The 14480-nt window shown below is 36.6% G+C and overlaps 1 protein-coding gene across 1 annotated transcript; it reads right to left on the minus strand.

The window, feature by feature from the left end:
- Positions 1 to 1183: 1183 nt before the first annotated feature.
- Positions 1184 to 2113, minus strand: LOC115272761 (putative olfactory receptor 5AK3). The gene has a single exon (XM_029915764.1). The coding sequence runs from the start codon at positions 2111 to 2113 to the stop codon at positions 1184 to 1186; it is 930 nt and encodes a 309-aa protein (XP_029771624.1).
- Between the last annotated feature and the right edge of the window lie 12367 nt (positions 2114 to 14480).

Genomic DNA, 14480 nt, shown 5'->3' on the forward strand with positions numbered 1-14480 from the left:
TGGGTTATTTGTTTTGTGAGTGTGAAGTTTGGTGAGTTCCTTGTATATTTTTGATATTAGCCCTTTATCTGATATGTCATTTGCAACTATCTTTTCCCATTCTGTTGGTTGCCTATTAGTTTTCTTGATTGTTTTAGGGCCTCCTGGTTTTGAAGAAGTAAACTACCATGTTATGAAAAGACTGCCTTTTAGAAACCTCTAGCTGATGGCCAATAGGAAGGCAAGAATCTCAGTCTTAGAACTGCAAGAAGATGAGTTCTGCCTATCACACTAGGGAGCTTGGAAACTGAATCCCCAGGTGAGCCTCTAGATGAGTTCTCTGTCCTGGTTGACACCTTGATTGTAGCATCTTAGAGGATGTATTTTAGCAGTGCCCACATACCTGACCCATGAAAGTATAAAATAACAATTGTGTTTTAAGCCCCTAAATTTGTAAGAATTTGCTATGTAGCAAAGGATACAGATTTTGGAATCATAACAAATACAAATTTATTTTCCTATTGAGAAATATTCATTATCTTGGTCTTATCTTCCTAGGCAATGCTGCAATTTAATATCTATTAAATATATAACCTTGTAGACTGGAATTTTTATTTTCATAGATCAGTTTGCAAGTCTGAAATTCTGAATTGAAGACTTTTTCTTTTTTTGTTTAGAAAAAATATTACCGGGGTGCCTGGATGTCTCAGTTGGTTAAGAGTCCAACTTCAGCTCAGGTCATGATCTCAGAGTCCAGGAGGTCAAGCCCCCCACCCGACCCCAGGTCAGGATCTGTGCCAACAGCTCAGAGCCTGGAGCCTGCTTCAGATTCTATATGTCTCCCCCCGCCCTTCCCCCACTCTCACTCTGTCTCTCTCTCTCTCAAAAATAAAATAAAAATCATTAAAAAAATATTTCCAGATACTTTCTAGGGTGAAGTAACACTTCAATTTTCCACTAACAATGAATGAGAGCATAATTTGCCTTACATCACAACAATTAGTAGATGTTATGATTCTTTTTCAGTTTTGCCAGTTACATTATTGTAAACTGGTTATCTCATCCTTAAACTTTAATTTGCAGCTCATATTAGAAAGACTGAGCAAATTTTCCTATGTTGCTTGGCTCTATGGTTTTGATTTCTTAAAAATAAGCACTGTGAGTCTTGTTTACAAGTGTAAAATATTAGAAATCATGTATCAAACTAAAAGCATTTCTTTCTAACCACCTTTAGGGCTCCCTTCACATCTTGGTTTCTCAGACTGTAGATGAGGGGGTTTAACATGGGGATCATAATGCCATAAAACACAGAAGCCATTTTTTCCTGCTCTTGGGACTTCTTGGTCCCATGGTGCAGATACATGTAAGAGAGAGTCCCATAGAAAACGGTGACTGCTGTCAGGTGGGAGGCACACGTGGAGAAGGCTTTTTTCCTCCCCGCAGTGGAAGATATCTTCAGGATAGCAGCCAGAATATATATGTAGGACAGGATGACAACCAGCACCGTGAACGTTAAGTTAAACCCCACGAAGACAGTTAGCAGCATGATGTTGAAGTCAATGTTGGAACAAGAGAGAGCCAAAAGTGGGGGCTCATCACAGAAAAAATGGTTAATTTTATTGGACTTGCAAAAGCTCAGTGAAAAAGTAAAACCTGTGTTTACAGAGGCATTTAGGAAACCTATGAAGTATGAGCCGACCAGGAGTTGAATACAGACTGTCTGCGACATGACTATTGGATAGTGGAGTGGATTGCAGATGGCAACATACCGGTCCACTGCCATTGCTGCCAGGATGTAACAGTCAATCGTTGCAAAAGCACCATAGACTAGTAATTGCACCATACATCCTATGAATGAGATGGAGTGCTGTGTTTCTACAAAGTTTTGCAGCATTTTGGGAGTGATAGCAGAGCTGTAGCAGAGATCAACAAATGCCAAGTGTTGAAGGAAAATGTACATCGGGGTGTGAAGGCACGAATCAATCTTGATGAGTAGGATCATTCCAATATTACCCACTAGGGTGACCAGATAGATCACTAGAAATACTGCGAAGAGGATATGCCAAGACTTGCGTTGACCAGCAAATCCCAGGAGAATGAACTCCTCGACTTCAGTGCCATTGTTTTGTTCCATGGCTAGCCAAGATGAAGAATCATCTGGAAAGGTGCAAAGAAAGAAGAGCAGAGAAAGCTAAGACTGTGTAGTCCTTTAACTAATTTTGGAATTGGCAATGGTATAATAATGGGTTTCACAGTACAGTCAGAAAATATTTTCTGTGAGATAATTGACTCACATTTAAATTCTATGCCTTGACATCTAATTTTAGATAATTTAGATCTATAATTTGGGGAAATTCCCATGGATCAGTTTCTTTCTTCTCAGGGTGCAAACTGACTTCTTAATTATATTAAGAATTTGAGGATTTCTTAAACATATTTCTTAAATCTATTAATTAGGGGACATCTATGCTGGGAGTTGCACCGGCCTTGCAGGGTGACAGGGTCACAGTAAGGAAATGGCAGATGTTGCACGGCTCCTGTCATGAGAGTCGGAACTGGTATCTCCTTCTGCTACTATTGCTCATGTGAAATTAAGCCTGTTTCTATTGATTCGACCTCACAATGTTCCAAATCAGGCCAATATTCCCCACACAGTTACCCCATAAGAAAAGGCATTTTCCTGTCTCTGCATAAGAGATTTTGGATCAAAACATTATGAATATTTGACAAAAGGCTCTTCTAATGAGCCTTGCAGACCCAAAACATAAGGGGGGCTAGGAACACAAGAGTTACAATTAACTCTGGCCAGAGAAGAAGAGCCTAACTTAGAGATAAGAAACAGACAAAGACCAGACATAAGTTGCTGCATATACCTTTGCTAATTGGAGTCACAAATAACCTCCCTTGCACTGACTTCAGTTATGAGGATGGATAAAAAACTAGAAGCCCAGGTGCAAGGCCAACACACACAGGGCCCCGATTATGCTTACCTCAATGAAAGGACTTTCTCTAGCAACTTGTTAACAAACATTCTTTCTCTTGTGGTTAATAAGCTAGAGAAAATAACTCCCAGCCTATCTATATACAATTTAACCTATGTTTTGATTTTAGTGTTACTAACTTAAATAATATGTATATTATCCTGTTTTTTACTAAAAATATCTTGTTATTCTCTTGGTTATAAAATTTACTTAACCTTACTGTAAGTGCATTACATGACTTGGTTATAACTTGTTAATTAAAAACAGAGTCATAATTATTGGCCAAAGACCAACCCATACAAAGTAAGATAGGTTTGTTACTTTCTTAACCTTGGGGACTGATGCCAAGAATAAATTGGGATGGTTCTACAAAAATACTTCTATAAAACTTGTTTCTATACACTTTCGATGATTAAAGCATCTTATCACTAAGAGTTAGAAACTGTAAACAATTTATATTTTCTGATGTCGTGTTATTGCTTAACCAATAAAAAAGACACCAAAGCAGACTGAACGGAGACGCCTGCCTGGTGACCATGAAAGAAACTTGTGGCTCTCTCATCTCTCTCTTGCGCCGACACCGTCTCTCCTTCAGGGGACCCTGGACCTATTGGAGCTGGACTTCAGCACATATAAAAACAGACTTTTAAAAATTAAGCTTTTTTTTATGCTGCATACATTTTAACTCATAAATTCCAGTTTACATAAATTATTATATATGAAAATCTTGATTTACCCCTAAATTTCTAAATGATCTTGCTATATTTCTATATTTTCATCTCACTCTTTCTGTCTCCTTTTCATTTTGCTCTGTCCATCATCAGGGACTCACACCCAAGTAGAATTTTTTTATGGAAGTGTTTAGCAAGTTATCTATGGTAAAGGACCATTTTCTTTGGAAAATTTGTTATATGTTATGGATCAATGTCGTTGCATATAGCAATAAAAATTATCAGCTTTGTCAGAAGTCTGTAGTAGTTTTAGATGCTTAATCTCACATTCAGGTCTTACCACATCATATAGTGGAAACAGAGAGTCTAAGACCTGGGGTACTGGTCTAGACACCACACATTGAGTAACATTACTCTATGGTGTCCATCCATCATAATTTACCTATGTGCTTTCCTAACAATGGATTACTGGCTGCTTACAACTTGTTTCCACCACAGATAAATCAGTGCTTTTTACTTTCACTTTATGTCCACTACAAATAACTCAGAATTTTACAAGGGACAAAAATTTTGACATTTAAGGTATGCGTATACTTATCTGACTACGTTTTCCAGAGGACATTGCATAATGGAAGCACCAGTGTACACTTTTGCTAATTTTTCATAGAGATTCCCACATCCTCACTTTTTGGTGAACATTGGTATTTTCTTAATATTTTTTACACCAGGAAAATAGGTATAAAGTCACATCTCTATTTTAATTTGGTTTATTTTCTAACCAGAAACTAATTTGATCTTTGTATAATATATTTTTTAGAATTTTGGAATCATATTTTTTATCCATATCTCTTTGAGTTCATTAATGGATGGATGCTTTTTTTTTCCTTTCTAGTTTATTGTCAAGTTGGTTTCCATACAACACCCAGTGCTCATCCTGACAAGTGCCCTCCTCCATGCTCATTATTCCCCTATCCCTCCCCCCCCACCATAAGCCCTCAGCTTGTTCTCAGGATTCAAGAGTCTCTCATGGCTTGCCTCCCTTCCTCTCCCCACCTATTTTTCCCCCTTCCACTCTCCTGTGGTCCTCTGTTAAGTTTCTCCTGTTACACTTATGAGTGAAAACATATGGTATCTGTACTTCTCTGCATGATTTATTTTACTTAGCATGACACCCTCGAGTTCCATCTATGTTGCTACAAATGGTCAGATTTCATTTTTTCATTGCCATGTAGTATTCTATTGTATATATAAACCGTATCTTCTTGATCCATTTATTAGTTGATGGGCATTTAGGCTCTTTCCATGATTTGGCTATTGTTGACAGTGGTGCTATGAACATTGGGGTACATGTGCCCTGTGTAAAAGTGGATGCTCTTTTTTTTAATATAGTTTGAACACTGTTGTTGACTTGATAAAAATTTTGTCACATGCTGTTATCTATTAATTTTGTCTATAGTATTCTTCATAGACCAGAAATCTTCACTTTTAAAAACTTCCTTATCCCCCCCCCCCATTGTTTGTTCTTTTGGGGAAAAAATGGAATAAAGTCCATTCCTGCCTTGATCCATTTACCCAGTAAAGTCAAATATAGTAATAAAACTTACTTTCTATTTTACACTTGTTTGCTGCTACATGGTGTTTGTTGAACATGTATGTATTTTATTCTATACATATAGTTTGGAAAAGTTTTTTATGTTTTTTAACTTTTTTAGAAAAAAGTAGATTAAATGGGTAGTGACAGCAGTTGGAGTGTTGTGTGTGTGTGTGTGTGTGTGTGTGTGTGTGTGTGAAATATTTAAATATTTTAAAACTATTAAATGACTTTACTTGCTATTTTAACATTTATTAAAAACAAACAATTGTCCCCATTATGGGATAGGAAAGTTCTATTATGCATTTATGGAACAACTTATTCTAATAGTATATAAACTCTCCCTGAAAATCACAATAAGGAACATTTTCCAATTCATGTCACTATTGCTTTGGAACCAAAATAAGTAAAATATGAAAAAAGAAAATGAGAATCTAACCTATTGTGAATTTAGATGCAAACAACATTCATCGACCAAATCCACTCATATATTAAACAAACAATTTCTAGGGTCTCAAAGAGGCTCTAGTAAATATCTATTCTCTTCCTTTTTGGATTTGAACAAGTTGATAAATAAAAGATCATTTCTGTATGGGGACCATAATATTACCTTTGGACACCTGGGGAAATTTTTTAGGTTTATTTATTTATTTTTAAAAAGATTTTATTTTTAAGTAATCTCTACATATAAGATGGGGCTCAAACCCACAATCCCAAGATCAACAGTCACACATCCCCTCAACTGATCCAGCCAGGCCCGTCCCAAATTTAAGTTTATTAGTCAAATTATTTGTTGCCATAAATAGATATTTTTCCCAGGCAGTCTTAATGGCAGTGATAGGAACATGTCTCTGGCACATGGTGGGAATGTGCCTTTGGAAATCTCCTTAGGGGAACATGGGCTTTAGTAGTTTACTATTGCTAAGAATTAGGGCAGAGTAAAACATGCCAGATTGTTCTGTTTGTTTTACTAATCAAACATGTCATTCTTTCTTTTTTAGGAACTTAGTGGATAAAATGGGGAGAGAATCTGTGATTATACAAACTGAGCTTTCTTGCAGGAAAGAAACATGAGAAGCAGGGAAAAGGTATTACTTTCTTTAGAAAGCCATATGATCTTCTCAATAGATACAGAACAATTATTTGGTTCAATAATTTTTTCATGATTCAATAGAACAAAAATGAAAACAAGTAGAGACTGTCTTAACCTGGTAAAAGTTACCTACCACATTGCTGGACTAAACATAGTCACTACTAAATCATGAGACACAGTGCCTATAAAAAATCAGACAAGGATGCTTGTTATGACTGAATCTGTTCAGTATTCTTTCAGAAGCCAGGATAAAATGCAGAAGACATGAAAGGCAAATGATTATGCAGAAGAACTACAACTGTTATTAGCTTCAGATAGTGTGATTGTCTCTATAAAAAATTCTAGAGAATTGGCAGATAAATACTTAGCCTAGTAAAGTTACTTAATAATAGTTTAATATTTAAAAAATCAATTGCATTTCTGTTCACCAGAAATCAAAAGCGTTATTCAAAAATTTATATTTAGGGGCGACTTGGTAGCTCAGTCGGTTAAGCTTCCAACTTTGGATCAGGTCATGATCTCATGGTTTTTGAGTTCAAGCCCTATGTCAAGATTCGTGGTGACAGCTCAGAGCCTGGAGCCTGCTTCAGATTCTGTGTCTCCCTCTCTCTCTGCCCCTTTTTTGCTCATGCTCTCTCTCTCTCTCTCTCTCTCTCTCTTTCTCTCAAAAATAAATAAGCATTAAAAATTATAATAATGTCACAAATAAAGTGCCTAGACGTAAATCTAAGAAAGAATGATCATGACCCTTATTGAGATAATACAACTTTATTTAAAGGCTTAAAAAAGACCCAAACATAGACCAGGATCATGGAGAGGAACTCAGTATTACAAACATTACATTCCCCTCAGCCCCCTAGTATTAGCCTACAAATTCCAAGTAATTCTAACCAAATTTTGAAAGAATTTTACATACATCTTGACAAACTTCTTCTAAAATTTATGTGGAAGAGAAAAAAAATCTAAAAATAGCCAAGACAATTTTAAAGGAGAACAAGATGGGAACTTACTCTATCAGAATCAGAACTTATTAAAAAGTGGTAATAGTAAAGACATTATGGTGTGGTATGGTGTGAGGGCGGATGAATGGATCAATGGAATCCATAAAAAGAAATAATAAACAGGCCCATGGGACTGTGGAAGCTTGATGTATGAAATGAAGAGCATGTACATTAGTGGAAAATGGTCCAATAAACTGGTGCTATAAATGTTTATACACATGAAAAATAATCTTGTATTCCTACTTTACATTTTATGAAAATAATTTCCAAATGGATTAAAGATTTGAATTGTAAAGCTTTGAGAGTAAAACATAACAAAATATCCATGACTTGGATATACAGAAAATATTTAAATAGGACATGAATGCACAAAAAATAAAACACTGAAAATCCAACCACTTTTCAATTAAAAATACCAACATTGTAAAAGAGAAAAGACTAAATACTGGGTAGATATTTACTTAGGTAAAATTGTTTGCAACATATATTAATGTCAGAAAATTAGTATCCAGTATATATAAAGAATTTCGATAAATTATTCCAAGGGAAAATGTATAAAATATATAATCAGGATACTTAAGAAGAGAAAACTTTAATGGTCAATAGAAATATGAAAGTAAATGCAATTCACTAGTAATTTGGTAATTATGTGTTAATGCTGCATTGAAATATAATTTTCATTCTTCAGTTTAAATTGCAAAGTTCTGGTGAAGATGTGGAAATATATATTTCTGGTAGAAGGTAAAGTAGCACAGTCATGTTGGAGGCAAATTTGGAAATATAGCAAATTTAAATATATGTCTTCCTGAATTTCCATTATAGTTACATATTCTTGAGAAATTCATGACCACATAAACAAGAATACACACACACACACACACACACACACACACACATGAATACTTGTGCATGCAAGTGTATCCATATAAATGCACTCCTGCACACACAAGAAGCATCATTGATCATAAAAAAATACACTATTAAATAAATCAGTGAAAATTCAGTACACTGGAGCGACAACACCCACACGGATCAATTTCTCAAATGGAATGCTGAGGAATGAAAGGCAAGTTGCAAAAGCTAGATGGTGGCTCCATGAATAGTTGTTACATTATCTTAAATACATTTTCATGCACCTTAAGTCCTATGCAATACCAGAAATCCCTCACAAAGGAAAAGCCATGTCCCCAGTACAACAGTAGAAATCTCCTGTACTCTTATGTCTGTAATGCCAGGCAGAGCTAAAGTTCCACAGATGAGATGGCCAGTTTTGGCTAAGAACGTGTGTTTAGTGGTGGAAAGTAGAGCAAACTGAACCTGTCATTAATGTTTCTTGGGTAATCTGTTTCTTTCAAATGCCTTGAAGAATAGAGTGGCTTAATTCTGTAGTGACGGAAGAAGAAACAATGCTCTTCAACATTTATGGAGGGCTAAAGGTTGAAATATAGCCCTTTCAAGGAGGCTTCTTTCCAGTGGGTCAAAGCACTGGTCAGAGGAAGCTAGAAATAGTCATGAGTCTACTCAGCTTAGAATCTTGATAGAATCCTGACATTTACCATTTCAATGTAATCGTTTTGAATTTAAGTAAAGTGTATGATATATCGGGGGACATTTCTTTGAAGAACTATGGAAAACCAGTACAAGAAACAACCCCTCAAGCCGAGTACCTGAGTATTTTAAGTGTGATTACCCTATGCTGAATGCTCATGCTTCTGAAACTTCCTTTATATGCAGCAAGTGAGATAGAAGGGAAAAGGAACAGGTTGACCTGGGTTTGAATTTTGATCACACCACCTCATAGATTCAAAGGGTGTAACTCCCCTTGACTTCAGGGGTAACCACTATAAAATGGGATCACAGAATTACTTAGAAGTTCATGATTTTTATTGTAACACTGCTTATAAAAGCAAAAATTTGTAAATAGAGCTAAATAAATCAGAAGAGAATCCTTTTATTGGATCAATACACTGTCCAAAAAGTATGAGATAAATATATGCTCTTACAGAAAGGTACTCCTGTCTTATTGTCAAATGAGCAAAGCAAACTGCAGAATAATACATAACGTGTGGGCCCTTTAAAACTAACACTTGTATTCACATCCACTCTCTCTTTTTCTCATTTCCTTTATTTATCCATGAAAAAGCTCAAGAAGGAGTCATATCAAATGTTTAATGGTTATCTTTGGGCATAGGAGTGGGGAGAGAGTCTTTAAACTTATAAATTTCATCACCATTTCTTTTTCAAATGGCTCTAATTGTTTTTTTTATTTTTTAATGTTTTATTTATTTTTATTTTTTTAATTCCATACGTTTATTTACAAAATATCAAGTATGTTGAATTCAAGAGTTTGAGTCATTTTTCTAACATATTTTATCTCTTAAAATACTCCTTTTCACATCTGTTTAATGGATTAATTAAAACATTCTTATTTCTTTTATTTTTTAGAATAAGACATATCACTCTAACTTTATTTATTTTTTTGCATCTAATTGTTTTTAAAAGGAAGAGGAAGAGACAGAAAGTCTGCTTTGTAATGATGTGACAAAGCAATGTGATTTATATAAAATTCCGAGCACAAGACCAGGTATTAGATGGCTACTCAGAATTGGCCATAATAACACATGCAAATAACATACAAAAAGCATACTTTTTTTCATTCATTCATTCTTTCAATCACTCTTTCAGTCTTTTGTTCATTTATATCCAGCCCCACTCAGTTCCCTCCCTCCATTGCTGTTTTATCACCAGGGATGAAGGACTTATTCCTGGTCTTGGGTGAAGCATACTGGAACTTTGGTTCTGACCCTTTTGCCCCAGCATTTCCAACACACACTGGGATGATAATGTGGCTGATGTTGAAAAAATGGGATTTGCTTTGTTTTACTTACACCAGAGTCGCCTCCAGATTCTCTTTCTGTAGCCGGTGAAGGCTGATTACCACCATGGTCTTTCTGTGCTTCCTTCTAATTGGGGAGTTTATAGCTGGGGCCTAAGGGATCCATATTAGCTCCCTCAGGAACTTGAGTTCTAAGGGCTGAGCTGGAATCGGAATAAACAGTGATTAGTAGTTATTTTCTGATTAAGAACATTTAAGCTTTCTACAAAGGATAAATTTAATTCATGTTCCTGTCATTGGGGACGTGTGTGTGTGTGTGTGTGTGTGTGTGTGTGTGTGTGTGGCCTTTTATAAGCCAACTCTTCAAAAACATTTTCTTGTGATAAATTAGGTTGAACAATTTTAATATGTCTAAGAATCTGTGTTCAGGTCCAGAAAATTAACCTTGTCACCATAATCTGTAAAAAACATCGTTGTCTGAAAAAAAGAAATCAAAGCTAGTCTAAATTTAAGGGGCAGATGTCCCTACTATGGTGAATAAGGTTACTACTATTTGAATATATTTTATTTTATTAAAAAAATTTTATGTACTGAGATTTTTATTTTTAAATATTTAAAAATATAATTTATTGTCAAATTGGCTAACATAGTGTGTACAGTGTGCTCTTGGTTTTGGGGTGTAGATTCCTGTGTTTCATTGCTTCCATAGAAAGACAGATATCATTTATTTTCACAAATATGTGGAACTTGAGAAACTTAACAGAAGACCATGAAGGAAGGCAAGGGGAAAAAGTAGTTACAAACAGAGAGGGAGGGAAGCAAACCATAAGAGACTCTTAAATACAGAGAACAAACTGAGAGTTGATGGAGGAGGAAGGGAAATTGAACATATTTTATATCAACACTTTGATCATTGTTTATTTGAAGAAAAATACTCTTTATGTCTTGTTTCTTTTGTTTTTCTAAAAAGTATATATTAAAAACAATAAGCCCTGGATTAAATATACCCTTTTTAAAAAATGTTTTTATTTATTTTTGAGAGACAGAACGAGCAGGGGAGGGTCAGAGAGTGAGGGAGATACAGAATCTGAAGCAGGCTCCAGGCTCTGAGCTAGCTGTCAGCACAGAGCCCGACGCAGGGCTCAAACCCACAAACCATGAGATCATGACCTGAGCCAAAGCTGGATGCTTAACAGACTGAGCCACCCAGGCGCCCCAATATACTCTTTTTCTAATCGCACTTTATGCCATCAGAATGTTTCAGGTAACAGTCTGTGGAATAAGCTATTTTGAGAAGTTTTGAGCTCTAAAGTCGCAGGGTGAAGACTTTAATTTAATCAGTGAGAGTAGAAGGCTAGATTCATTGAGTCTGTAGCTTTTGATTAACAAGCATACCTGAGAAGGAGTGTTACATTCAAAAGGCTGGTGAATCGACTTTCTACATTACTAATTGCATGACCAGTGGCTCAGTTAGGAATGTGTTCTACTCCTGGTAGAAAAAGACCCAGTTTACCTTGGCTCAAAAGACAGGGACTTATTTTTTCCTTTATAACAATAGTTTGGAAGTTTTAACTTGCACTTTGTAATCCACCTAGCCTTTCCCATATGCTGCTTGACCCACAATCTATTTTGTCCCCTACAGTGCTAGTCATCATATGCCCTTTTCAAAGTAGAAAAAAAAATCCAGGAAGGTAGGGTGACAATGATATATATACTCTTCATTAGGAAAATGAAAGCTTTCTCCAAATCCAGGAGAATGCTACTCATGTCTCACTGGATGGAAATGTGTTATATGGGTAGCAGAGGTCTCAATGTCTCGTGTCATTCTCCTCAACTACTCGATTTCATGCATCTGTGGTGGGCAGTGTTGTCCGTGCTACCAGTGACTGGTTTCCTATGGTATCTCTCTGCTTCTCTGCCTTAAGAATATCTCGGAAGTTATGGAAGAATGAGTGACCTTCAAGCAATGCAAGAGAAGGATGGAATAATTGTTTTGTCCTTCAGAGACTGAGACTGAGTCCCAGTTGCCAAGGTTTAAGCCCGTTAAGTTATTCAACCTTTCCTTGCTTCTGTCTTTTGACAGCTCATTCTTTCTGCTCTCTGCTGCTTGGAATCACCCCCTTCAAAAAGCATAGCAAACACAGTCTGAGGGAACAGTTCCCATAGGACTGATGTCACTTCAGATGCCACAAATCCAGGGGTCCCTAGAGCCGCACCCATTTCTAGTTGGTTACAAATGTGGGGGATCTTTCCATAATCACCCTCGTTTGATAATTCACTAGAACGACTCACTGAACCCCAGGGTTATGGACTGAATATTTGTGCCCCTCCAAATCCTTCTGCTCAAATCCTAACCCAAGGTGCTGGTGTATGGTAGTAAGGGTTCTGGGGGGAGTCACATTGCTGAGAATTTTGACTTGCACTTTTGTGATTTGCTTGGCCCTGCACCCAGGGCAGAGGGTGCAGTCCCGATGAGTGGGGTTCATACTTTTATAGAAGAGACCCCAGAGAGCTCTCTAGCTCTTTTTCTACCACTGAGAACCCAGCAGAGGTTGGCAGCTCTCACAGATCCTGACCATGCTGGCACCCTTATTTCAGACATCTAACTCTCAGAGCTGTGAGAAGTAAATTTCTGTTGTTTAGAAGCTATTTAACCTATGGTAATTTATAATAGAGCCCAAACTGCCTAACACATCAGAAAAACACAATCCACACAAATTTTAGTTTTATTTTAATAAAAAGATACACATTAAAAGTAGCTAAAGGAGAAGTGCATAGGGCAAGGTTTGTGAGGGTCAAACTCAAAATGTCCATTGTCCTCAGGGATGTATTACCCTTCTGAATGTCAACGTGTGGCAACGCATATGGAGTATGGCTGACCTGGGAGACTCACCTTTAGAATCCTTTAGTGTACAGCTTCTTTTTGGCACTATGTGTGACATAATGCTCACATGGCTGATTTTTCATTCTCAACCTCTCCTGGACGTTAGGGATAGTATACTTAGTCCCAAGTTCCTCTGGAACTTGAAAATGATACGGCATGTCTCACAGCTTCCATTATAGATCACAATGTTAGACTGTCCAGTGGCCAAAGACACTTTTTTTTTTTTTAAGGAAAGACATTTCAGGGGCTTACAGATCACTCCAGTAGCTGCAGGCAAAGATAAGATTGTTCTTCAGGTTAGGGTTAATTCTTCACTCTATAGTACGGGCAATGAGTTACCTTTACCGAAGGCCGTATCCCAAGAATGCAAACTAAGATACACACCATCGTAACTACAAAGAAAGCTGAAAAGTGTAATACTTTTTACCTGGCTGGATCACCTTCTACATAAAACAGGAGTTCTTTTAGGAGGGAATAAGAGGAGAATGGATGCATAACCAGCTACATTTGGCAGCAGTTAGTGAATACTCATAAAAGATGGTGGGTAGATTCTTTGTCTTTCAGCTTCTATAGGTATTCTCTTCCCTGTGTCTTTCTTGCTCCAGATTTTTGCTTGTGATGCTATATTTTCTTCCATTTTGGTCTGGTCCATTTCACTGGTTGTGCATATTTTCTTCCATTTTGGTCTGGTCCATTTCACTGGTTGTGCATATTTGTCACAGAATTTATTTCCTTTTGGGATTTCTTTAACCTTGGTATTAAATGCAGAGTACTATGTGACTCTCCATTTTGTACCCTATTTCCAATCTGGCCACTTAGATTTCTCAACATGTACTAAGTTTTTTTTTTTAATAGTTTTTTTATGAATATGATTATTGTCAAATTGGCTTACATGCAACACCCATTGCTCATCTCAATGCCCATCACTGATTTTCCCTCTTCCCCACCCTCCACCCACCCTTAGTTTGTTCTCTGTATTTAATAGTCTCTTGTGGTTTGTCTCCCTGCATATTTGTATTTTTTCCTCCTTCCCTAACTCCATGGTCTTCTGTTCAGTTTCTCAAGATCCACATATGATAAGTTAGCCATCTTGCTAATTATCGACTTCAAATTTTGGTCAAAGAATTGAGCCCCTACCATAATGTTTTAGAGGCAATTACTGGACCCCAAAAGCCCTTATAAACCATGGGCTGCTGATTATTTATGAAACAATAATGTGCAGGTGATTGTTTATGAAAGAATGTATGATCATACAACATTAGATGATTAGTATCCTAGATGTCAGTAATGAACTTTCTCTTTTGGATAATTGCTAACAATCATTATTCCCTGGTGAGAGCCCAAATCAACCATTTCCTCCATCAGGGATTTCACTGGTTGTGCATATTTGTCACAGAATTTATTTCCTTTTGGGATTTCTTTAACCTTGGTATTAAATGCAGAG

The sequence above is a fragment of the Suricata suricatta genome, chromosome 11 (genome assembly GCF_006229205.1).
Source record: "Suricata suricatta isolate VVHF042 chromosome 11, meerkat_22Aug2017_6uvM2_HiC, whole genome shotgun sequence".
NCBI classification, from domain to species: Eukaryota; Metazoa; Chordata; class Mammalia; order Carnivora; family Herpestidae; genus Suricata; species Suricata suricatta.

What these genes read in the sequence shown, in the direction of transcription:
- LOC115272761 (XM_029915764.1), bottom strand. Translation starts at nt 2,113, where the DNA reads ATGGAACAAAACAATGGCACTGAAGTCGAGGAGTTCATTCTCCTGGGA.